At 47.6% G+C, this 23,876-nt stretch overlaps 1 protein-coding gene across 5 annotated transcripts in view; it reads right to left on the bottom strand.

Moving 5' to 3' along the window:
* Positions 1 to 23,876, bottom strand: part of APLP2 (amyloid beta precursor like protein 2) — a 72,548-nt gene that overhangs the window by 13,075 nt on the left and 35,597 nt on the right. For 3 of the 5 annotated variants that reach the window (XM_079928606.1, XM_079928602.1, XM_079928603.1), the window contains exons 2-11: positions 22,809 to 22,982; positions 21,852 to 21,975; positions 9,928 to 10,040; positions 8,732 to 8,931; positions 8,167 to 8,357; positions 6,898 to 7,065; positions 3,528 to 3,658; positions 2,611 to 2,685; positions 1,130 to 1,288; positions 306 to 434 (exon numbers count right to left, since the gene is read on the bottom strand). In XM_079928606.1, the coding sequence (XP_079784732.1) occupies positions 306 to 434; positions 1,130 to 1,288; positions 2,611 to 2,685; positions 3,528 to 3,658; positions 6,898 to 7,065; positions 8,167 to 8,357; positions 8,732 to 8,931; positions 9,928 to 10,040; positions 21,852 to 21,975; positions 22,809 to 22,982 (1,464 nt within the window). The remainder of the gene's footprint in view (positions 1 to 305; positions 435 to 1,129; positions 1,289 to 2,610; positions 2,686 to 3,527; positions 3,659 to 6,897; positions 7,066 to 8,166; positions 8,358 to 8,731; positions 8,932 to 9,927; positions 10,041 to 21,851; positions 21,976 to 22,808; positions 22,983 to 23,876) is intronic. The other 2 variants (XM_079928604.1, XM_079928605.1) reach the window with 1 other exon arrangement.

Raw genomic sequence — 23,876 nt, 5'->3', positions numbered from 1 at the left:
TGCCTAGAAAGAGATTTCAAATATTAATTCTGGTGGGACCCTCAGCCAGAAATAAACTGATATAAAAATGATCTCTTCAATATAATCATGCATTCCTAAACCTTCAAGAACAGTTTAAGTAGGGCATACTTAATATTAAAAAGTATGGAAAAGATATTTTTTAAATAGTACCTTTGCAAAAACCAACTCTTGTACCTATTGTCTTTGGAAATCCAAAATCATTTCCTGAGGACTAAAAACAATAAGCACGACCATCGGTGCTGCCCGACCACCGGTCAGAGCGGTCTCTCCTCTGTCTGGTGTACCTGGGACTTCATCTGGGCCGCCTTTTCGGGGTCGACAGCCAGCACGTGCTGGTAATGACGGATGGTGTGGAGGCGATCTTTGTTCTCGGCCCGGACGTAGCGCCGCAAGGCTTGGAGAATGCGATGGGGCTACAAGAGAGAACAGTGGTTTTCATGTCCAGAGACTAGGGAACTGAAAACAGGCAGGAAAATGAAGCTTGAAAAACTCACTAAGAAAGTCAGCCTCAGCGAGGCCCAGGAATGAAAGCTGTACCTTTAAGAGCTTTCGGTTACCAAGTAACAAGAAGCTACCCTTCTAAGTAGCAAAAGCTAAGTTCCACAGTTATAGTGGCTCCTCAACAGACAGCATTTTCCAAAACCGCTAGCCCACCGTCTTCCTCCAATCTGTCTGTCCCCTTTCCTGAACTCGGCGCCTGCCACCGTAGCTACAAGCACAGGGTGACCTGTGTCACACAGAAGACTTTACTTGCTTAAGGAGGCTACAAATACCCTCCTTTTCGATCCTCTCCGTCCCCCAGAACAAGGCAAGTTAGAGCTAAGGGATAAAGTTTGACACCACTGGCAGATAAGAGCCGCGATATAAATTAACTTATCATCTTATTTGGAATAGAACTGGTTCAAAAGCCTTTGTCCATGGAAGACGTGTTTTTATTCTTTGAAAGTAAGGCTACTATAAAAATGCAATAACTGGGGAACTACCAACCAACACCCTGATGTTCTGTTTTTCCAGCGGAAGCCGTGTCCACACCACAGGCGGCCCACGGGCCCTCAAGCGCGATGTGAGCTCACACCGGTTCTGCACACGCTACTTCAGCGATTCTCACCCGTGGAGGGTCGGACTGCAGGGCCGCCAGGTAGTTCTCCAGTGCCACCCGGCGGCGGTCATTGAGCATGGCCTCCACCCGTGCCAGGTGCGTCTCCACCAGCTGCTGCTTCTCGCTGGCCGCTTCCTTCTCCAGGGCCTTCACCATGGCTTGGAAGTGCTAAACCATAAAGCAGGAACCACATCGAGCCAACGCACCTGCGGGCATCTACACTCACGGTGTCAGACCCCGCTCGGTGCCTCTCCGCGCCCAGCGGAGTCGTGTGGAGCGGGGTGAGGTCATAAAACACCTCCTCTGACTTCCGTCTGGACACTTACAGGTGACCCTTGAACATCACAGGGGTTAAGGGCACCGATCCTCCCCGCGGTCCAAGATCCCAGTGTAACTTACAGTTGGGCCTCTGTACACGCGGTTCCACACCCACGGATTCAGCCAACCGCCCATGTGCGGTGCTGTGGCCTTTACCGTTGAGAACAATCTGCGTGTAGGGGGACCCACGCGATTCAAACCCCTGTGGTTCAAGGGCCGACTGTACTTCCCCATCTAATGCCAGCATGTATGTCTGGGCATGGGACGGGACCCTCAGCACCTCCCTAACTGAAATCCCTAGCACGCAAGCCCAGGCCTGGCCTCTCCGTGTGCACCGCGAGGAAAGGAAGGCCGTCCTTCCCACACTGCAGCAAGGCGCCCCCAGACCACAGTCCTGTCCTGTGGCAGGTGAGGCCGAGCCATTCACACCAAGTCCTGAAGGGCGAGCTCCCTGCGGGCTGCCTGGCCAGGTCTGCAGGCAGGTTGAAGGCTGCCGAGCTAAAGCTCCCTGCATGGGGTGCACTGGCTGTGTGGAAATTAACATTCCCGGATTTTCTAGGTTACTGATAAAAAAGCAAAGGTGAGCCGATAAAATAGCAACATCATGAGAAGAGAGGTTTCAGCTAAACATAAACACAAGCTGACTTAAGATGTAACTAGTTCTATGAATCCCAAATCAATCCTGTAAATTCCTGTCTACAACCTCCTCTAGTCAAAGGGAGGCAGCTGCTGTGAGTCTGATTACATTCTTAAATCCAAAGTTAAGATAAACTGATAGAGAGATTTATTTTCTGCCTTTTGACTTTTCAATAAGTCTGCAAAAAAAAAAGCATTCGGTACTGCAGTACTGCCGGAAAACAAGGCACAGCCTACGAAGGAAGATGCCCGAGGACTTTTGCCGGGAAAGCAGAGTAAACACAGCCGAGCTAAGGTCACTTCCAGGCATGAGTGAGGTGTGCTCTGCTCCGAGCTTCGGTTTCCCTCCACCGTAGGTGAGCAATTCTAGAGAACGCCAGTTGGTAGGTGGAAAACAAAGCAGGCCAGTGAAAATTTCCTCATAACATAAGCGCTCAACCAAAAGGGGGTGTCAAACTCTAACTTGTGGGGACTCCGGCTCCGACCACACTCCAAAGGGTCAGCCTGGGAGCCCCTCTCTGGAGGACACGTCTCACCTGAATGAGAGTCTGCCTCTCTGCTTTGGGGAGGTTCTTGGCTTGAAGTTCAGCCTCTTCCCATTCCTTCTTCACCTGGAGCAAAGGTCAAAGCCACTATAACCAGAATAATCTCTGAAACAATTCCCCCATTTTCTAAAAATACTGCCAAGCCCTGAATGTAATGTGGAAAAGTGCACAAGGAAATCACATCCCACAAACTCGTGAGCTCAGGGTTTGTCCCAGAACTGCTGCCTCAGAAGATGCAGGGCGTCAGCTCTCGTACTGACTTCTCAGAACTGATGTGGTTAAAACAGAGTAACAAGCATTTCCCAGCATACAAGCCCACCACAGGGGATGTGTGGGATTTTAGGTGGTTCCCAGACCTAGCAAAAAATTCCCTTTTCAATTTTTTTTTTCAACCTTTCCAAGTAAGTCTAGGAGAAAGTTGCACTCTGGTGCTCTGTTGCTCTGGCACTTATAACTCCTTGAAGGAAAAGAAAGCATCCCTGAAACTACGCAGGCCACAGTATCTAGCTGGAATGTTTTAACACTGTTTGCTTTGATCCAATATCTTTTTCTAGTTACCTTGTTCTAATGGTAAATGACACTAGCTTTCTACTTACAGTATTGATATAAAGTTTCCTTCTTCAAAATAAAAAAATTTAAAAAGCTAGTTCATGGCAAAGAAAAAGCAGCAGAACATGTTTACAGGAAGCGCTCCCCGGCAGAGTCTGGAACAGATAAGCACGCAGAGGATAATTCCATTATCATGGACAGAGGGAGGGGACTAGCTCCGCCCCGAAGGCAGGCCTGCCTACACTCTCACACCTCACCTGTCCTAACTCCGTTATTAGCGCAACAACCTGGGGAGGTGGCATCCCTCTGCTTCAGCCGCGAACCCCAAGTCAGCTGATGCCTGACAGCCCGAGGTTTACCCTGTCCATCCGGTTTCGGTGCCGGATTTCCAGCTGCTCCTTGGCCTTCTGGAAGCGCGCGTGCTCGTTGTCATCTGCTGAGGTCTCGAAATACACGTCGACATCATTGGTCGGCAGTGGAGTTGGGGGAACTGAAACAAAGGGACCAGAGGGTTCTCTCCAGGGGCCAGCCCCACGCTGAAGTCGCACGATGCTCAGGGAGCAAAGCCTGGCTGGGCCTGCAGACGGGACCGGCGTGTCCAGCCAGCACCGCGCTCAAGGGCAGGGTGCGCCCGTCTGCTGGGACTCCACTCCACCTTCCTTACCCAGTATCCAGCCACCAGGCCTGTCCGCACTCCCCCCGTGCTTCAGGACCAGTGAGGCATCTATTTAGGACTTCAGGGGCAGAAAAGGAAACCACTGCTATACCTTCCCGCAGTTCTCGAAACCTTAAAACCTACACAAGAACTACCCTATTGAGAGCATCTGACCAGAGACAGGGCTGAAGTCAGATGTGCAAAGGCACTGCAGGGCTCAGGTCTCCTCTTTTTCTCTGGCTATTTTTAGGTCACAACTCACTTGGGGCAACTGATTCAACTGAATGTTCTTTGCACACAGACTGGGCAGAGAAAGTCCAAATGCTCCAGCTCCAGCTGCTTCGTTTTCAGTTCCACTGGAGGTCTTTCAGCCCCAGCCCCACAGCAGGGGCAATGTATTGGACAAGGGCTTACCACGAGTGTGAAGATGCTTTGGGCTTTTCTATCCATGGCACTCACTGGCCCCACCAGGCCACCACCCAGGGAACAAACCCGTTAGAACAAACACTCCGCACTAGTCTAAGTTCCTGAGTTCCTACCAGCCCCAGGCAGACGTGCATCTGCACAAAGGAGCTTATCCTAACCCAGGAAGGGTTGAGATGACAGGTCTACCTCTTAAGAAATACCTGTGGAAACTCTCATTACCCCAACTCACTGGGGATTTCCCAGGCCAAGGAGGAATGTCAGGCAACCTGCTTACACAACTTGCTCCATCGGGACACACTTGAGAGCCACTTGGAGAGCAAAGGCCAAGTTCAACGAATTTTAATTCAAAAACAAATTCTCCCAGTTTCCAGAACTGCGTAATTTTAACATGAGACCAGCTGTGTAACCGATGAGTGTGACCACAAGTAAGTCAGCCACTCCGCAGTCCTTAAGTCGGGGTGTCTTCATTCACCCTCTTTTACTGCGTTTTAACCCTAGAAGCTATGGCTTAAGTCTTGTCAGGAACATCTGCCTCCTACGTTAATTTAAACAGGATCTCAACGGCCGATTCCCAGACTATAACTAAATCAGAACGTATACAGCTAGCTTCAGAAACCACATTCCCCACAATACTCAAAAGCTCAGCCAGGAGAATTTCGAAGCACTGAAGTCCACTGGTGCCAACAAACACGTCGCCATTGGCGGCTCGTGTCCGCAGCTTAAAGGCTTACGTGTTGGAGACAGAGCCTTTGGTTCATATCCCCGGGCCGGATGAAGGTAATACAAGCAGGCGCAAGCTGCCTCCGCCCCACCCCACCCCCGCCCCACGCGGAAAGAGAGGGCAAAGGGGCAGCAGGTCTGGAGGTTTGGTTCTGAAGACACGATGGGATGGGCTCGAACCTAGAACCACATCCCTCTGTCTGTGTGCAAGCGACCAGCTCAGGAAGCCGGAAATGTGCAGGCCTCAGCCCCCTTCAAGGAGGGAAGCAAACTTGCCCACAGGAGCAGTGATGCTTCTAGGCTCCGAAGCCCTCCAGCCGGGCCCCAAGCACATGGCCTGTCGGGAAGCACGACCTTGCAGGCTTCGCAACTGTTCACGCTCCAGCCATCTGCCAGTCCCCAGTGTCTTACGACACCGTCACCTGATCCTCTGGGTAAAGACTGCACCTCCACATTCAGCGAGACCTTTAACGACCCAGATTCCTCAGGCTTTGACCCCAATCAGCGTTTTGTTGCCCCTTAGTTTAAGAAGTTTTACAAAGCAGGAAGTATCACAATAATTTCTGTCTCCATCTTTCCTAAATAAAAAAGTTTCTGCCACCAACGTTCCCTAAGGGCTCATTTGTCTTCTCATCTTTTCAATCATTTCAAATAAAAAGTGCACCAAGCAGCAGCTGAAGTGGAAGCACTAGAAGTAAATCATATCATATTAAGATTTAAATAATCTTTTGGTTGGGGAAGGAAAGAGGGAACAAGATGGCATATGAACAAAAAACCGTCGGAAGCTACAGCCACAAATCTTTAGGGCAAATACCAGGAGTGGCAGCACAGCTCATTACTCTAGAGTCAGAATGAAGAAGGGTCTGCCTAGCCAGAGGGTTTTCCTACACACGGGTCAGAAGTGCTCCAGACGAGAAAGAGGGTCTTAAACAGGAAAAGGGGGAACTATGAAGAAAGGCAACCTACCGACAGCGAAGTGAACCTGACTCAACTGAACGCTGAATTTCGTTGTGACCAAAGAACGCATAAACTAAAACTCCTAAAGCTAGCCCTGATCCAGCGCTGCCAGAACACTGGGGAAACGGAGTCACCACCATCGGCTGCAGAGCACGCTCCCTGGAGTGCATACAGCAAGAGGTTCCAATGTTCTCGGCTCCCTCAAGTGTCCTTATTGTCACTTCTTTGGAGAGCGGGTGACCCCCTTAGCTAGTGTGCATCATGGGGGGTCGGCACAGGGCCGCTCAAGACACGAGTGAGAGAGAAAAGCCTGGACACAAGATGTGCAGAACTCACGACCTGTCCGCTTGTCCTTTGTGTGTTTCAGCCTCAGACAGAGGAGGGCAGGGCCGCCTTTCCAACCCAACCAACACGGAGGCTCCGGATGAGAAAGGGCAGGCCCCTGGCTCCCCGCTGTGGCAGGGAGGGAGCGCCACCTCCTCTGCCATCACTGCTGCCATTATCACCGCTGTCACCACCTCCATCACCACCATCACCTCCACCATCACCATCATCACCTCCACTACCATCACCTCCTCCACCACCTCCACCATCACCATCACCTCCACCATCACCATCACCTCCACCACCTCCACCATCACCATCACCTCCACCACCTCCACCATCACCATCACCTCCACCATCACCTCCACCACCACCATCACCATCACCTCCACCACCTCCACCATCACCTCCTCCACCACCACCACCACCACCTCCACCGGCCCACGGCGAGCACAGGACACGGAAAACTGAGCTGACAACTGCCGACAGGAAAGCAAAGCTAGATCTAGAAAGCACAGAGAGAAGAGCAGACGACCAACAGCGAACACCGAGTGGGCAGGGAGCACCACACAGACGCGGTCACGAGGACACCGGGGGACAGAACGCTGGACGGGATGGAGCTGCACAGCCAGGGCGGCGGGACTTACTCATCACTTTACACACAGCCATACAATACTCCTCAGACTCAAAATTGTTCCTGTTGCCGCCGCAGCCGCCATATATAAAGCGCACGCACTTCCCCTTGGAGAGGTCGAAGTACCACCGGGGCATCACGGCCCGGCAGGGCCCCGTCAGCGCCTCCTGGGAGCAGACAGCTGTGTGGAAACGGTCAGAATGTCAGCAGGGGCCGGGCAGCAGCTCCAGGGGTTCACAGAGCTACAGACCAGCAAGGGCAGAAGGACCAGGCGACGCTTAACATCAGCGAAGGCCAAGATGGGGCAGCACCTGGCGCCCAGGCCAACAAAGTTGCCAACTCCTGCCGCCAACCCTGAGGATGTGGTCGTTTCCCTTCCTGATGCAAGAGAGACCCTTAGGCCCTGAGAATATGGACTGGTGCGTTCTGCACTGTCTAGAGTCTAGAGCGGGGCAGGGCTGACATGGAGGAGCCTCACGTTTCTGATCTGTGAAGTGGGGACAGCTGCCTGGTTTGGCCGTCTTGGGGGTGTCAAGGGCAGAAGGGGACAGTGCAGGTGCAGAGGCTGTTTCCGTGGCGGTAACCATCGTAAACGCTACTTAGGCCCCTGGAAAGGACGAGTGTATGTTTTATGTTCTCCAGGGTGAATCACAAACTGCTGGACTCATTAAGTCATCTGCTCCTGGCTGAATCCTGAATAATTCTTCAGATCTTAATTGGTTTCGAATATACTATCAGCAGGAGGCTGCACATAAAATGGTCTAGAACTGTCGCAACTTTTTTTTTTTTTTAATGGTGAAATGAAAACACTGCTGGCCCTGATCCCTTACCCGGTAGGTCATCAAATTCCACCCTCCCAGCTGCAAACCTCTTTCTGATGGACAAACAGGGCAGCCTACAGATGGGAACACACTCAGGAAGGGAACCAAGGAAGTGACTTCCACTCCAAAAGGTTGGGGCTTCAGCAGTTACTGAGGAAGGGGAGCCCCCTCAGGAGAGAACATTTCCCGCTGGATGTGGAAGAATCCTGCCCGAGGGCAGACCACGTGGTCTCTCTGACTCTCTAGTTAAGTCCTTACAATGCGAAGCTTAGTTTCCTGATTAAAATCTGTCAACCGCCAGACCTGCAGTGCCCAGAGCTGACCTCACCTTCGGGGCACGAAGCCACCCTCCTGACTTACCTGTGAGGAAAGCAGTCTCTAGGCACATTAGAGAATATTAACAAATTCTAAGTAAATAACCGCCAGGTGGACTTTACAGCCGCGGCTCTCCGTGGGGTTACCTCTGACGCCGTAAGAGATCTCCTTCTCTGCAGCGGTCCCATGGCGGCTGGACTGAGTCGGGCTCTCCTCGTGGCGGCCGTCTCCCTTGAAGGCGTCGTAGTAGTAATTGCGATCTTCCACCACTTCCTCCTCACCCTCGTCCACAGCTGCTTCTGTGAAGTCTTCCAAATCTGCTTCGGTAGGAAATTCACTAGAGGTCACAATAAAAAAGGAAGGTTAATACCAGTTGCTATGCACAGAGCGCAACAGTGAGTCCCTTCCCTGTTCTGAAACACAGACACAGGCAGGAAATAAGCTCAGCCCATGGTGAGCCGTGCCGCTAAGGCCCTCAGCCCGGCCGCCTCAGCGGAAGGGGACCGCCAGGCAGCAGGGGCTGGGCTAACCTGCAGAAAGGCATGTGGCCGGGTGACACGCAGCGGAAGGCCACTGGCGTGCCTGGGCTCAGCCACGGCCTAAGTGAGATGTGCCGGCCCAGCTCTGGCAGGAACGGGCAATGCCCGCTTCGCCCGGAAGCCAGGGACCAGCAGCCACGGCCACATCCGCAGGCTCCGGGCAGGAGGTTACCTTTTATAAATATCGTAGTCTTCCTCTTCATCGTCCTCTTCATCGTCCTCTTCATCGTCCTCCTCCTCTTCTTTTGACACAGCAGATTCAACAACCTTTGTCTGAGGGCAGCACACGTACTCGGTGCCGTGGAACTGGTCCACCCCACAGGGGAGCAGCATGCCATAGCTGTACAAGGTCATTCCCTGAGTCAGGCAGGCCTGAGGGAAACCCACACACCAACATCAGAACACAGCAAGCGTGGCCAAAGACCCCCGATCCCCAGCTTTACCCAGAAGAAACCCTTACCGAATCACAACGTGAGCCTTTCTCACGGACACATACATTTTTGGCCAAAAAGTTGCCACCCTACTATTTTAAGATTTACAAATTTTGCTTAATTTGCAAGGGGGAAACATCATCTGGGCTAAAACCAATGAAAGCCCAAAGTTGGAATAAAATTAAGGAAAGGGGGTTTCTTCTAGTAATTATCGACGTGGGTGAATGGTGGTCAATGGTAACATACCTTCCTAATGGGTGAGGAATTCAGAATTACTTCAGAACTAGACAAAAGAAAGGCAACTGGCTGGAAAACCAACTTAACTCAGAGGACAAGCTAAGAAAGGGTCATTCTCCCCACGGGAAGAATGAAATGATATCTAAACCTGACAGCATGCATGTCCAGACACAGATGTCCTATAACTGGCTATTTCCACACACGCCTTAGGGTTTGGGTGGCCTTGCTGGGGGCCCTGCCGACAGAATCCTTACTTAACCATCTTTTTCCTGTCCCTGACTTCAGGGGCTGAACTGTTAATACTGTACTTCCTTACAAAAATATCTGTTCTTCTCCCAAATAGTTTTAATTTAAAAGATACAAGTAATTATAAACTTTGATGAGATAAAGGGAAAGAAAATTAATTTAAAATTATGGTAAGGGGCTTCCCTGGTGGCGCAGTGGTTGGGAGTCCGCCTGCCAATGCAGGGGACACGGGTTCGTGCCCCGGTCCGGGAGGATCCCACATGCTGTGGAGTGGCTGGGCCCGTGAGCCATGGCCGCTGGGCCTGTGCGCCCGGAGCCTGTGCTCCGCAACGGGAGAGGCCACAGCAGTGAGGCCCGCGTACCGCAAAAAAGAAAAAAAATTATGGTAAGGTGTCGAGAAAAAATACTACTTTCCTAAAAAACAACGCCCGACTTTTCCCACCCACTCCTTTACCTCTTTAACCACAGTGTGCCAGTGCTGATGATTCTCGCACACTTCCATCCGCTCCTTGTGGAAAAACTGGCACTTTTCTGGAACTAGCAGAACGTCACTTACAAACTCGCCCACTGGAAAAGAGAAGCTTTGTCAGAAGCAATTCTGATCATGATTCAAGGTGAAAACAACCCTGACTGCAGGTTACCGTGACGGTCACACAGTCACGGGCAGACAGGAGCAGTCTCTAATGCATATAAGCTGATGTACACCTCATCTTCCAAAGCCAACTGGACGTTTCAGCTCCAGGCCAGCAGCCACAAGAGCTCAACACTCTGTTACAACCGCAAAGCCCAGGACTTCCTCACTCCTTCTTGACCTCAATCCCTTAACTTCTGGAGCAGGGCTACGGCACCCTACGGGGGAAACGGGAAGAGAACTCCCGTGCATGACCTCAAACACACACAGCTACTCCCCACCACCTCTGGCTTCACACGGACAACATTCCTAGCCTCTTACTTCTATTTCTGCCCACATCAGTTCTAATAACAAAACGCCCAGGAAACTAAGACTGGGTGTTCTCCTAAAGAACAGGTGAATCTTACTTTAGCCCTTTGTGGACCTACAGACACCTAGCTCTAAGACAAACCACCACTGCGATAACTGATGCAGGTACGAATCATCAGTGGAGGGTTAATTATGAAGGGGAACACGTGTCTTTGCAGTGGGAAGGGCTGGCGGACACTGCTTTAACTGGACAAGCTGACTTAAGTGATGTTCTAAGAACAGATCACCTACACAGTCTTTCTGCCAAAATATGTCATTTGACTCTAATCATACCAAACAATATGACAGACTCAAATTCAGAGATAGTGCTAAACAAATGACCTAGACTCTTAAAAGATATTATTGTCATAAAATATTCAGGGACCTCCCTGTGGTCCCATGGTTAAGACTGCACTTCCAGTGCAGGGGGCACGGGTTCAATCCCTAGTCAGGGACCTAAGATCCCGCATGCCGCCAAAAAAATAAAGTAATATAAAATAAAATAAATAAAAGGTTCAAAAGAAAAAGCTGAGGAACTGCCTAGATTAAATACAATGTATGGTCCTTTTTAAAAGGAAGCTGTAAAGGCCATTATTTGAACATTTAGGACAACTGTCCCAAGTGTGATCACTGTATCACAGTCATACAGGAGAACGCCCTCGCCCTTAAGAAAGAAAAGCTGAAAACTACTTGGAGGTGAACTCTCTTAACGTCCCAACTCACTGTCAGATGGCCTAACAGTGAAAAGTAAGTAAGACACACACAACACACAGTGAGATGGATGAGGCAAAACTGGGAAACCCAGGTAACAGGTATAGAGTACTGTATAGGGCTACTGCATTTTTTATAGGTCTGAAACCTTTCAAAAATAAAAAGCTGGGGGAAAAATACACATAGCTGCTTAGAAAACAGAGTCCTTATCTCTTAGAAATACATGCTGAAGTATTTACAGGAAAATAAAAACGGTATCTGTGACTTGTTTCCAAATAACGAGGGGGAGGTCGGATTGGCCACAGACAGGGTGAGTGGTTCATGAACCGTTACACAGCACATGAGGGCTAATGCGATAATCTTCTCTGTGTTTGGATATGTTTGTAACTTCCATAATAAAAAGCTAAAAACGTAATCACTGGCTCATCACCCAGAGAACCTGGTTCAGTAGGTCTAATGTGGGACTCAGTGATCTGCACTGAACAAGCATCCCAGGCGCTTCTGATGCATCACCAACGTGCTCTACCGAGTGCAAGAAAACCAAGGTGGTACTTAGCTCAGGAGAGATGCAATAGGTAGGGGAGGGAAGAGGAAACAGGCAGGCTAACCTCTGAGGTTTAAAAAAAAAAAAAAAAAAGGAAAAGGAAAGTCTAATAAGGTCTTGGGGGAATTCCCTGGCAGTCCAGTGGTTAGGACTCAGCGCTCTCACTGCTGGGGCCTGGGTTCAATCCCTGGTCGGGGAACTAAGATCCCCCAAGCCAAGTGGCACAGCGAAAAAAAAAAAAAAAGAAAAAGAAAAAAGGTCTTAAGACTTGAACTAGCGGCAAGTCTATATGCAGACCCGCTCCCCAGCCTCATTGCAGTTCAGGCCTCGGTCTCTGGGCCTGAGAAGTCTGTCCTTCCGCTGCCCATGCGGAGGCAAAGGGCAGCCCCTGATCTGCTGTGAGGGGGAGATGTGCTCCCGCCATCACAGGCAGCCACCGCACATCAAAACAGCCTTCCGCGGGGCAGTGAGGTTTCACTCTGCCATTAGCACGGGGACTTCGGGGACCAGATAGCTCAATTTGACACTAATGCAGGAGCACAATGGTTAGTTAGACACGGTGCTGCCCTCGAGGGCCCCAAAGGGAGATAGAAACAAGCTTTACCCATCAACCAGCCTTAAAATCGAAGCTTAAAAAGCAAAGCCCAGGGGTAAACTAGGATTCGCCTCCATCAGGAGAAGCACCCCGATACTCAGTCTAAGTACAAATCACTGAAATTCTGGCATCCAACCACCAGCTCACACTGTGGATGGTGACTGTATGGACTAAGCAATCTTTATGTATATATATATTTTTTCTTTTTGTTTTGTCCGCACCTCCTGGCTTAAGGGATCTCAGTTCCCCAACCAGGGATTGAACCCGGGCCTCGGCAGTGAAAGCCCATAATCCTAACCACTAGGCCACCAGGGAACTCCCTATGTTTGTTAATTTATGACAAAAAAGCAACAAAAAGTACACTTCAGAGGCGGTGTGTACAGGGCTAAATGCCAGTGTTTAATCTCAGCACCACTGCTACTAGCAGAGAGGTCTTGGGCGAGTTACTCAAACTTTCTGTGCCTCAGTTTCTTTATCTTGCTGCTGTGAGGCCAGATGTATTATGTACAACACGGGAAAAGCTTAGAGCAGAATCTGGTACATAGTAAACACTAAGAATTATTTAAGTATTAGCTCTAATTACTGATGTTAATGCTGTTAGTTTCAAGTCCCGAGTAACTAGTTTTATACAAAGCAAACTATACAACCACGGTTATCAAGAAATCTACAGTTAGGCAACAGTTCATATCCTTTAATTTGTAAAACCTCAATTTTATATGTACAACTGCAACATCAGAGAAAAAGTTTAGACGGCAATTTCACTACTATATATATTCTATAGAAACAATAACCAAACTGGGTTTTAAAAATATAGTGGAGTACGACATATCGTTTCATCTTAGTTAAAAATGCATTAACTAAATCTGCTTATATTACACCTTAGATAAACCCCAAAATGATATAAAGTAAAAAAAGCAAGTTATAAAAGGTCAAGTGCAGTATGACACCATTAATGTCAGTTTTAAAACACAAAAACAAATTGTTTATAGACACATTCGTATGCAGCAAAAGTATAAAAACAGGCATGGGAATGATACACCCTGACAGTGGGGTAGCAGTGACCTCCAAGGGTAGGGAGGGAGGGAGGGAGGGAAGGGATGTAAGGATGGGACTCTGGGACATTTAATCCCTTAATTAAAAAATAAGATGGAGATTAAGCAAATATGGCAAGCCCACACGCAGCAGCAACAAAGACCCAACGCAGCCCCAAAAAAAGCAAATATGGCAAAATGGGGAAGAACTTAAATCACGACAGTGAGTATATGAGTGACTATCATATTATGTTTTATTTTTTCAGTATGCTTGAAATATCTCAAAATGAAATTAAGTTTAAAATTTAAAAAATTTTAATGCAAGAAATTTAATAATTAACTCCATGCTAAACTGTAAGATTAAACGCCATCAATCTTCTGCTATGAAATCATGATTAAATTGATCTGACCTCTGAAAACCAGAAAAGAACTAACGCCACTGATTTAAAACACAATAGCACTCCTTGATTCAACAATTCCAATTCTAAAACCGCACTCTTAGGAAGTAATTAAGAAAGTGAACAAAGATATTCATTACAGAATTGTTAATATCAAAAAACCGGAACCAGGGCTTCCCTGGTGGTGCAGTGGTTAAGAATCCGTCTGCCAATGCAGGGGACATGGATTCAAGCCCTGGTCCGGGAAGATCCCACATGCCGCGGAGCAACTAAGCCCATGCGCTACAACTACTGAGTCTGCGCTCCAGAGCCCGTGAACCACAACTATTGAAGCCTGTGCGTCTAGAGCCCATGCTCTGCAACAAGAGAAGCCACCACAATGAGAAGCCCGCTCGCCACAACTAGAGAAAGGATGCTTGCAGCAACGAAGACTCAACACAGCCAAAAATAAAATAAATAAATTTATTTTTTAAAAAAAACCAAAAACGGAACCAACCTAAATGTTCCTCAATAGGGAATTAGTTAAATCATGGTACTTAATGGAATACCATGGGGTTATAAGAAACATGTTTAATATCTGTATATAACATGGAAACATTTCCATTTCCATGACGGTTTAACAATTTTAACAATCATTAAACAAATAAGCAAAGGAATAAACACACCCGATATCCCTAACCTCTCCTTAAGCCTGGTTAACTCCTTAAGGCTAAATCTGTTTAAAAAGACAGACTCAAAAGATGTATGCAGCCCTAAGAGTGGTACATAATAGATGTTCAATAAATGTCAACTTTTTAAAAAAGCACTAAACAGGAAAGCATATTTAGCATGATCCAATTTAGGAAAAAAAAAAAAGCATTTAAAAGCACACACACTTCCATGCGTACCCAAAGAAAAAAAGTCTTGTCTATACACCAAAATGTTAATATGGTTAATGGAGTGCAGAAACTGGAAAGGATTGTTTTTGCTTTCCTTTTTCCCAATTTGTTTTATTTAAAACAAAAACAAAAACTTTTTAAACATGTAAATTAAAAGAGGAACACATTTCAATCCCAGCATCAGTTCTGTCATTTCACTGCTACTTTTTGCCTTTGATACAAATAATTATCAGAAACTTCTAGGAAAAAGACTGACCTAAGCAAATCAGTATTACTCTGTTTTACAGAAAAACACTGAAGATGGTTTGGTCTCACTTTAAAAGTTTATCTAAGGTTGTAACAATTCTCAATTTAACCCGCTGGAGTACAATAGACAGTGCCCACAGTTCCCTAAGTCACTGGAAACCTATATTGTTTTTGCTATTCAAGGCAGTAAGTTGGTCAATGAACACGGCAATTTAGCAAAATCTGAACTATAGGCTTTCATTTAAGCTGCATTTATGATTTATCTTCAGTCTCCACTCATTCCCTGTGATACTGTTTTTCTTTCCTACCACCTCCCACCAGCAGGGTCATGGCAGCCATCAGGTCTTAGAGTTTTTTCAGAGTTGATAAAATTCCTTTCAAAGTTAACAACGGCTGCTCACCCACTTGGGGAAGCCCCTCGATACCAACACTCATATGTATAAATAAACCTACTGCAAAAGTACTCTGCGGTTGGGACTTCCCTGGCGGTCCAGTGGTTAGGACTCTGCTCTCACTGCCGAGGGCCCAGGTTCCATCCATGGTCGGGGAAATAAAATCCCACAAGCCACACAGTGCAGCCAAAAAAAAAAGTACTCTCTGGTTGCAAACAGGAAGACCATGTCATTTACGGGGCCCTTGGAAGCTGTAAGCAGCGGGGCGAAGGCCTGCTGTAATGAGAGACAACCAAGAAAATTAACCTGACCACCCAACGTGAGTTTTTAAGAGGTCTGGCAGCCACCCTTAGCAGATGTCTTGGAGGTAAATAGGGCTCTGAGAAGTTAAAGAGCCTGAACGATCGTCATGAACAGAAACATACACCTTGCACAAGGGCCCACAGAGGGAACAGGGTGAACTGCTGACGGGCTGTCAGGAATTCAAAGGCAGAAGACGACTTGCGGACAGACACCTGCAGTGGACAAGTAAGCTCCAAGCTCACTCCGGGCCCCACCTCAAAGCTTCTGAGAACAAGACCATTCCTGGCAGTCTTCACCACAGTAATATTCCCATCCAAATCTCCTTCCAGAAATTAGCAACAACAGAAACAGTCATGGGCTCACAAAGCTCTCTTCTTTTGATGCAGGAGCCAGTCTATATATAAATGTCAGAGATGACTAACTCCTTCCCCCCAAATACCAGCAGCTTTGCTTCTTCACAGTTCACCAACTCTATCCCACTCAGATCATCCTAATTATTTAGATAAAATCTTATGGATAAACAGGCAATTCGTAATAACGTAAGATGTAAGATTCATTTTGAGAGGCAAGGTTGAAGTATGACTTCTCACCAAATATATTGAATATCAGTGAAAAGAGTCACACTGGTGGGTGGTCAAGCATGCTCTCAAAATAGGGCAGAACTGAGAGACAGGTGCACAGATGTCTACAGACAGCGAGACACCAGGCCTGATGCCAACACTACCCGTTACCTAAATTCATTCTCAAACAGCCTTCAAGAGTGCTAATCAAGACACGTCCTTCCCCTAAAGCTAGCAAAACAATGGCAAACCAAAACAGTGTCTGAGAACATCCATAACGCCCCTGAACAACCAAATCAATTAATATGGGTACCCAACCAATTAGATAGAGCCTGTTTTCCCATCTCCTTGCCCTTTGGCCTGCCTGTGCTTTGGGTTTGCTGGGCAGTAGTATCTTAAAGGGGGTTTCAGGGCTGAAGCTAATCACACTATGGCCATCTCTTTACTGCAACACGTGGTGTTCACCTTAACATGTATAAAAGGACTCACTGTGGTTATTTCTGGTGAATCAAATATATAGGATGCTTGCTTTTTACTGGATTAATTTTTAGTAGTTTGTATGTTAAAAGAATTGTGTATGGTTGTGTAACTCAGTGAATATACTAGAAACCATTCAACAGTACACTTTAAAATGGATGAATTATAGAGTATGTGAAATATATCTCAACAAATCTGTTTTTAAGAAGCAGAGAGACTGATTATGTACAGGGAATACTGAGCAAATAAATAAATATACTGAGGATAATGGGATTGGAGGTATCGATAGGAGCTCACTGCTTTTAATATCCACATGTATAGAAATATAGATTTATATGTGCATGAATATGTGTATATAAATGTATTTCACAGGTCTGTCTGCTGAGTGGGCCTAGAAGCAATAACATAATGGAGGTAAGCACACCTAATACCCAGATTTTGGTTCCTAAATACCATCCCCCACTAAAGAAAACCACTTCTTCTTGGAGAAATGGCTGACTCCAGGGGTGGGGCAGGGAACACAGGATGAGCCTGGAGCATCTTTTTGTACCAGAAAGTAAGGAAGCTTTCAAAGAATAATAGGGACATAGCAAAAAGACACAGGAGTCAGCATGAAGGGGGACCCACGGGACAAATCTGGACGGTGAGTCCATAATGAAATGAATAAATGAATGCAGACACCATCTTAGCCAGCTGATAAAAGTTATCACCGGTCATGAAACAAAGTGACATCATGCAATTCCTAAGAGGATTCAGAGAGAAGAACACTTCTATGACAGTGCCCTCAAAAACACACAAATCGAAAGGATCCTGAGACAGACCCAAACTGCATTCTACAAAGTCACTGGCCTGTACTCTACACACCAAAGTTAAGAAAGACAAGGAGGGGGCTTCCCTGGTGGCGCAGTGGTTGAGAGTCCGCCTGCCGATGCAGGGGACACGGGTTCGTGCCCCGGTCCGGGAAGATCCCACATGCCGCGGAGCGGCTGGTCCCGTGAGCCATGGCCGCTGAGCCTGCGCGTCCGGAGCCTGTGCTCCGCAACGGGAGAGGCCACAGCGGTGAGAGGCCCGCGTACCGCAAAAAAAAAACAAAACAAAAATCAAAAAACAAACAAACAAAAAATGAAAGACAAGGAAAGGCTACAGAGAGAACTAAATGCCAAGACTGAAAGAATGAACTAGATCCTGGTGTTGTTGGAACAACAGGCAAAACTTGAACAGGGTCTGTAGATTAGATATTATATCAATGATAATTTCCTGATTCTGACGGCTGTACTATATATAGTTACATAGCAGAATGTCCTTGTTTATAAAAAATATACATGGAAGTATTAAGGGATAAAAGGATACCATGTCTACAACTTAAATGATTTAAAACAAAAACAAAACCTGCGGGGAGATACAAGTGGTAAGATTAATTTTACCGTATTAATCAAATGTTAACAGTTGGAAAATCTGAGGAAAGGATTTAATGGAAGCTCTTTGTACTATTTTTGCAACCATTCTGTAAACTTGAAATTATTTTAAAACTGTTATTATTTTTAATTTTTTTTTTCCTATTTTTGGCCATGCCGCATGGCATGCGGGATCTTAGTTTCCTGACCAGGGATCGAACCCATGCCCCCTGCAATGGAAGCACGGCATCTTAGCCACCAGACCGCCAGGGAAGTCCCATATTATTTTTAAGTTAAAAAGGCAAAAGTAACCCTGAAAGACTAGAACCAAAAGGCTTTCTAAGGAGCCTATGGTAAAAAGAAAGTGGTGCTGATAATTAACCAGTGCCTGGGGACTCTAAAGGGGTGGGGACGGGGACAGAGAGACATTACAATCTTCTGCTTCTCAAATGATTACAAGGAATTGGCAGTACTTTTTTCCTAACCTCCCTTAAACTCCAGTCACCTGGTCCCCTACTAGCTTAGGCTCAGGCAACTGTTTTATTTATTTAAAAATACCAACAGGTAGCTCTCCTTCCTGGTTAAGAAGTTGTCCAAATGGATGCTGCTGTAAACACAATAACTGTCTGAATTGTGTAAACACAATAACTTCAGTAACACTGAAGACTGTATTATGCATTATTCAGTGACCACAATGCAAAGAAGGTATTGAATGGTTTATGGTCAAATTGTTTTATGCATCTAGTTAATGACAATATCATGCATCGTCTGGTTCTCTGGCACTGAAAAACTCAAACTAACATTTAGAAAAGAACATTTTCGCTGTGCACCAGCTATGGTAGTGGTCTTGTAATCAACAGACAGCATCCTAGTTCCAGGCACCGTCTTGACTGCAGGGACAGAGAAGACTAAAGCCGTGACCCTCCTCCCAAGGTGCTCAGAGTGTAGCTGGAGAAAGACACATCAACAGACCGGCATCGTGCAGGGTGATGGGGCACGGGCGGCAACAAAGAGGAGCTGAGAAACCTGGATGTCAAGACAGAAATTAGAGCAGCAGGAAAGGCTTCCTTTAAAGGAGGTGTCCCTGAGATGAGTGTGAAAAGGAGAACTCGCCAAGCAAAGTGAGTACATAAAGTCACTCCAGTGGGAGCTGGACTGCACGTGGCAGGAGCCACGAGGTGGACGTGTTGTGGTGGGAGCATGGAGCAGGGGTGGGGAGGATGGAGCAGGGGCAGGGAGGACAGAGAAGGGGCGGGGAGGACGGAGCTGGGGAGGACGGAGCTGGGGAGGATGGAGCAGGGACGGGGAGGACGGAGAAGGGGCGGGGAGGATGCAGCAGGGGCGGGGAGGACGGAGCAGGGGCGGGGAGGACAGAGCAGGGGCGGGGAGGACGAAGCAGGGGTTGGGGGCACAGAGCAGAGCTAAGCAAGGGCCACACCATGCAGTTTCCAAACTGTGCTAAGGGCGCTTACACTTGGTCTTAGGTGAAGAAGAGCTAGAGCTACTGAAGGGTTTTATGTGCAGGAGAGACAGTTCAGTCTTCATTTTGGATCAGGGAGGGCAATGGACTGAACAGAACTGAGAAACGCGCAGAAGCGGTTCTCACAGTCCAGGCAGCAAATGATAAAAGACTGAGGTAGAGCAGGGGACTCGGATGGACCAGCCGGAGGTTCCCAAAGTTTCCCCAGTCACGGTACTCTGGGTGTCCCAGGAATTTTTTCACAGCACCCCCCAGGCCAAAAGCGTGCCGAAAAGTTGTCAGGGTGACAACTTAGTGAAAAGCACCTGTGTCTGACACCTTGTGCCTGCTGGGCACTGCACAGCTTCTCCTGCACAGCAGTAAACTCAGCACCACCACACCCATTTCTTCAGCAATTCTGGTGCAATGCTGGCTTCTCCTCACAGAAACCACTAAGAAGCAGCCCCACAAAGACATGAGGTCATCGAAAGGAACGGGATGAGCTGATGCTGAAACTGTGAACGCCTCCGGCTAGCTCACAATGTCTGACATGCTTTCCCTGAAAATCAAAAATATCCCTAGTGCCCTGGGGTGCCTTTGTGCACAGTTTGGGAACCATGGTTATAAGCCATTCTTAAGAGGTAAAAATCAGGCTGCCTTGAGAGCTGGCTGGGTATGGGGAGGTACAGGTCTCCCAGATCTCCAGCTCAGAGTCCTGGGTGGGTAGTGGAGCCAACAAGTGACAAAGAATATGCAGGATGGGGAAGACCAGGCCACAAAGCCTCTGGTAATGACAGTGCAAAAGGAAGAAAATGATTGCTAGGTACTATCTATCGTGTACGAATATTCAAGGGTACTCTCTTAAGTTTGAGAATTTTACAGAGAATGAATGAAACCTTATACTCAGAGACTTCTTACAGCCAAAGGGAATGAAAGAACATCTTTAAACCACACCACACAAAGCCATTCACAAGCCTCACACTACTGCATGGGGCTCAGTTTTAAGTAAATGGTGTTAAGCACACACCTGTCCTCTTTTCCCCCGTACTCAATACTTTTAAAACAAAGTAACTGCTACGGTAAATACTGTTATTCAGCTGCTGCCTCTTCCTGTTACTTTGCTACCTGTGAGAATGAGAAAGCAATGAGTTCCATGTTAGGAAAGGTTTTTTTTGTTGTTCTTGTTTTTAAATAAATTTATTTATTTATTTTTGGCTGCACTGGGTCTTCGTTGCTGCGCGCGGCCTTTCTCTAGTTATGGTGAGCGGGGGCTACTCTTCGTTGTGGTGCGCAGGCTTCTCATTGCAGTGGCTTCCCTTGTTGCGGAGCACGGGCTCTAGGCCCACAGGCTTCAGTAGTTGTGGCTCGTGGGCTCTAGAGCACAGACTCAGCAGTTGTGGCGCACGGACTTAGTTGCTCCGCGGCATGTGGGATCTTCCCAGACCAGGGCTCGAACCCGTGTCCCCTGCATTGGCAGGCGGATTCTTAACCACTGCACCACCAGGGAAGTCCCAGAAAGATTTTAATGAAGGAGGGAGGGGAACAGGTTAAGTTAGTGGTTAAAATTAAATACATCCGCAGAGCTAGCCAGGCTATGTTAGTGCTCTAGCTATGTCAGTCCTATCGCGGATCATCTAAAATTGATCGTTTCGCCCTTTTAAGTTTCTACGACCAAATCTGTTCCTGAGTCAGCCAGGCAACAGACGCGCGAACGTAACTCAGATGTGTCAGTGCTCAGTGGTCAGGATGAGCACATTCACTAAAAGGGCATTTGGAGCAGCGACTCTACTTCTGGGTAATAAAATGTTATGGCTGCACTTGAGTTAGGTCTGACTGCTAACAGAAACACAGTCATAAACACCCTTATCAGCTGACCCTTCAGTAAGGCAGGTGGCACAGGGCCTGGCCGACGCATCCCTGACTGTCTACAGGCAGCTACGACTCACTTCTCGGCTTCTGAAAACTGCCACAGGTTTGGTCTGGCTAACAATACAGGATTTCGGTGCGTGCAAAATGTGTGTAGGGCAAAGAAAGGGGAACGAAAGACCACCCCTCGGCTGTTTCGGTACTACTGATCCCAGGACTATCAACAGTAATTTCAAACTCTCGGTGTGAACGAAGCTGGACCACTCTGAGCGCAGCACGCTCACTCAGGGGTGTGGAAGAGGCTCGTCCTGAAAAAACAGAGGACGCCCATGATGGGAGAGGTGGAGTTAGTGACCATCAAAGACAAGTCACTGATCGACACCAGAAAGCCGTGAGTATTCAAAAGACCGTCCCCCAATAAGTTCCTGCAGCCCTTGGCTTCCTGACAGATGGCGACATCTCACTGTGAGCCAGGAGGAGATGAAATGTAACACCGGGGACCCGCATTCCTGAGAAGGAACCCAGAGGTGCTCCCGGACGCTCACCGAGACACTTGAAGGGGATCACGATGTGGGTCTTGCACTGCTTCTTGTCCCTCCGGCACCAGTTGTCCACGCTGACCGGCTGGTTTGCCTCCATCACATTTGTGATCTGTAGTTCTGGATACATCTGCAAGGGAAGAGGAGACACACACAGTAGACTGACTTTGTCCGTAAAAGACGAACACTCGCTGGTGAGCCAGGACGCGTGTCTGCGCGCTCAGCTTCCCCATCGTCCTACATAAATCTGAAGTCCCCTCTGCTGCCTGGTTCCAACGGAAGTAATCAAGCAAAGAGATACTGCAACTGTTAGCTTTCTTTTGACAGGTAGATTTTGGACCACTTCTAACACATTCTCTTTGAAAAAAGACCTACACAAGCAGCAAGTGTTCAGCCCCAAACAAGTCTATTAGGTATCAAGTCCACTTGTAGGGTGTGTGCAAATAGCTGAGTTCAAGAACTAAAACATTTAAGAGGCAAGTCCATGGAAGTGTGTATTAATGAAATTACAGAATAATATTCCAACCCTGACCCCAAAGGCTAGTTTTGGTAAGAAATTAAAACATCTCATACGCTTTTCTACGTCAAGCGTTGACCCAACAAGTCTGTTGAATCAGACATGAGATAATCCCTTATGATACTGGTGGCTTCTACCAGCAAGTGCAAAACACAAGCACACACGTGACACTGGGCTTGTTTCACAACTTCCCATAACACGTGGGAAGCCAAGGGAACCAGGCTGCACTTCTAAGGCCCCGCCAAGCTTCTGCAGTATTCCGTCCAGAAAGGACAGAGAGCTCACAGCACACCCAGGCCAAGGGCACACTCAGAACAGAAGCCTGCTGCCCCATCATTACCAGCTCGGTCTTAGGTCAAAACAGCAGAATGACAGAGCACCTATTTCTAAAGCAAACAGGTTCAAACGTGACCCAGAAACGTTTAAGTTTCTGGCAGCATGCTTACCTCCTGACAGTACTGGAGAACTTCTTCCTTTGTTCCGAAGCAGCTCTGAGTGCCTGTTGGGTCAGGTTCCCATTTCCCAGTCTGAATGTTCACGTGCATATTTAGCTTTCCACAAAACATTGCAATCTGAGGCTCAGCAACAGCAAACCCTGTTCCAGCATTGGCTGCGAGGGCCTATCGAAGGGAAAATAAATTCCAGGTTCACTCCCAAGAGGTGGCACGGAGGGAGAGTCACTTAGCGGTTTGTGACAGTAGAACTGACCTTTTAAAAAATCTTCATTACTTACTGTTTTTTCTTCGTAAACAAATCCTTTTCCCAGGAACTAAGCCAGAATAAAAAATGACCTTTGGACATATATAATCAGAGAGAAATGTGCATGGGAACTGTAACCACCACTCCCCATCTAGATACTTCTGACTTGGGAACCCATAATCCACCTGCAGTCCCCTCTAATACAAGCAAACCCACTTTCCATTCCTTAATACACCAAAACACAAAAGTATAGAACGGCGAAAGTTCCAGCAATTTTACTCAATTCACTTACGTGACAACATTTTACTGAGCAACTACTATTTTTGCACAGCAACGTGCTAAATGCTCAGGACACAAGGCTGAGCAAAAGGTTACGGCCCCTGCCCTCTTGGGGTTTATGGTCTAGTTCAAGAGTCAATTCTCACACAGAAAGATTCCCAGATGTCTTAGGAAGGGAAAGAACATAGAGCTGAAGGAGCATACAAAACAAAAAGGGAATGTGACTTAGGTTTGGGTAGGAGGTGATGGGGAAGCCTCCTGAACTGTGACATTGGAGTGGCTTTGGCCATCCCCATTGGGAGAGAATGCAGACTGTGAGTCTGTGGCGGGTCCAAGGGCTGTGACACTGGAGTGGCTTTGGCCATCCCCGTTGGGGGAGAAGGTAGACTGTGAGTCTGTGGAGGGTCCAAGGGAAGGGTGGGTGGCACACATGGTCAAGACTGGATGGTCTGTAGACCAAGAAAGGATGGAGTGCTGAGGGTTCTAAGTACAGAGTTAATATTTTTCAAATGCAGCTCTGATGTTCTCTGTAGGCA

This window comes from Stenella coeruleoalba (assembly GCF_951394435.1).
Source record: "Stenella coeruleoalba genome assembly, chromosome: 8".
Classification (NCBI taxonomy): Eukaryota; Metazoa; Chordata; class Mammalia; order Artiodactyla; family Delphinidae; genus Stenella; species Stenella coeruleoalba.
This window is presented reverse-complemented; position numbering and strand designations above follow the sequence as displayed.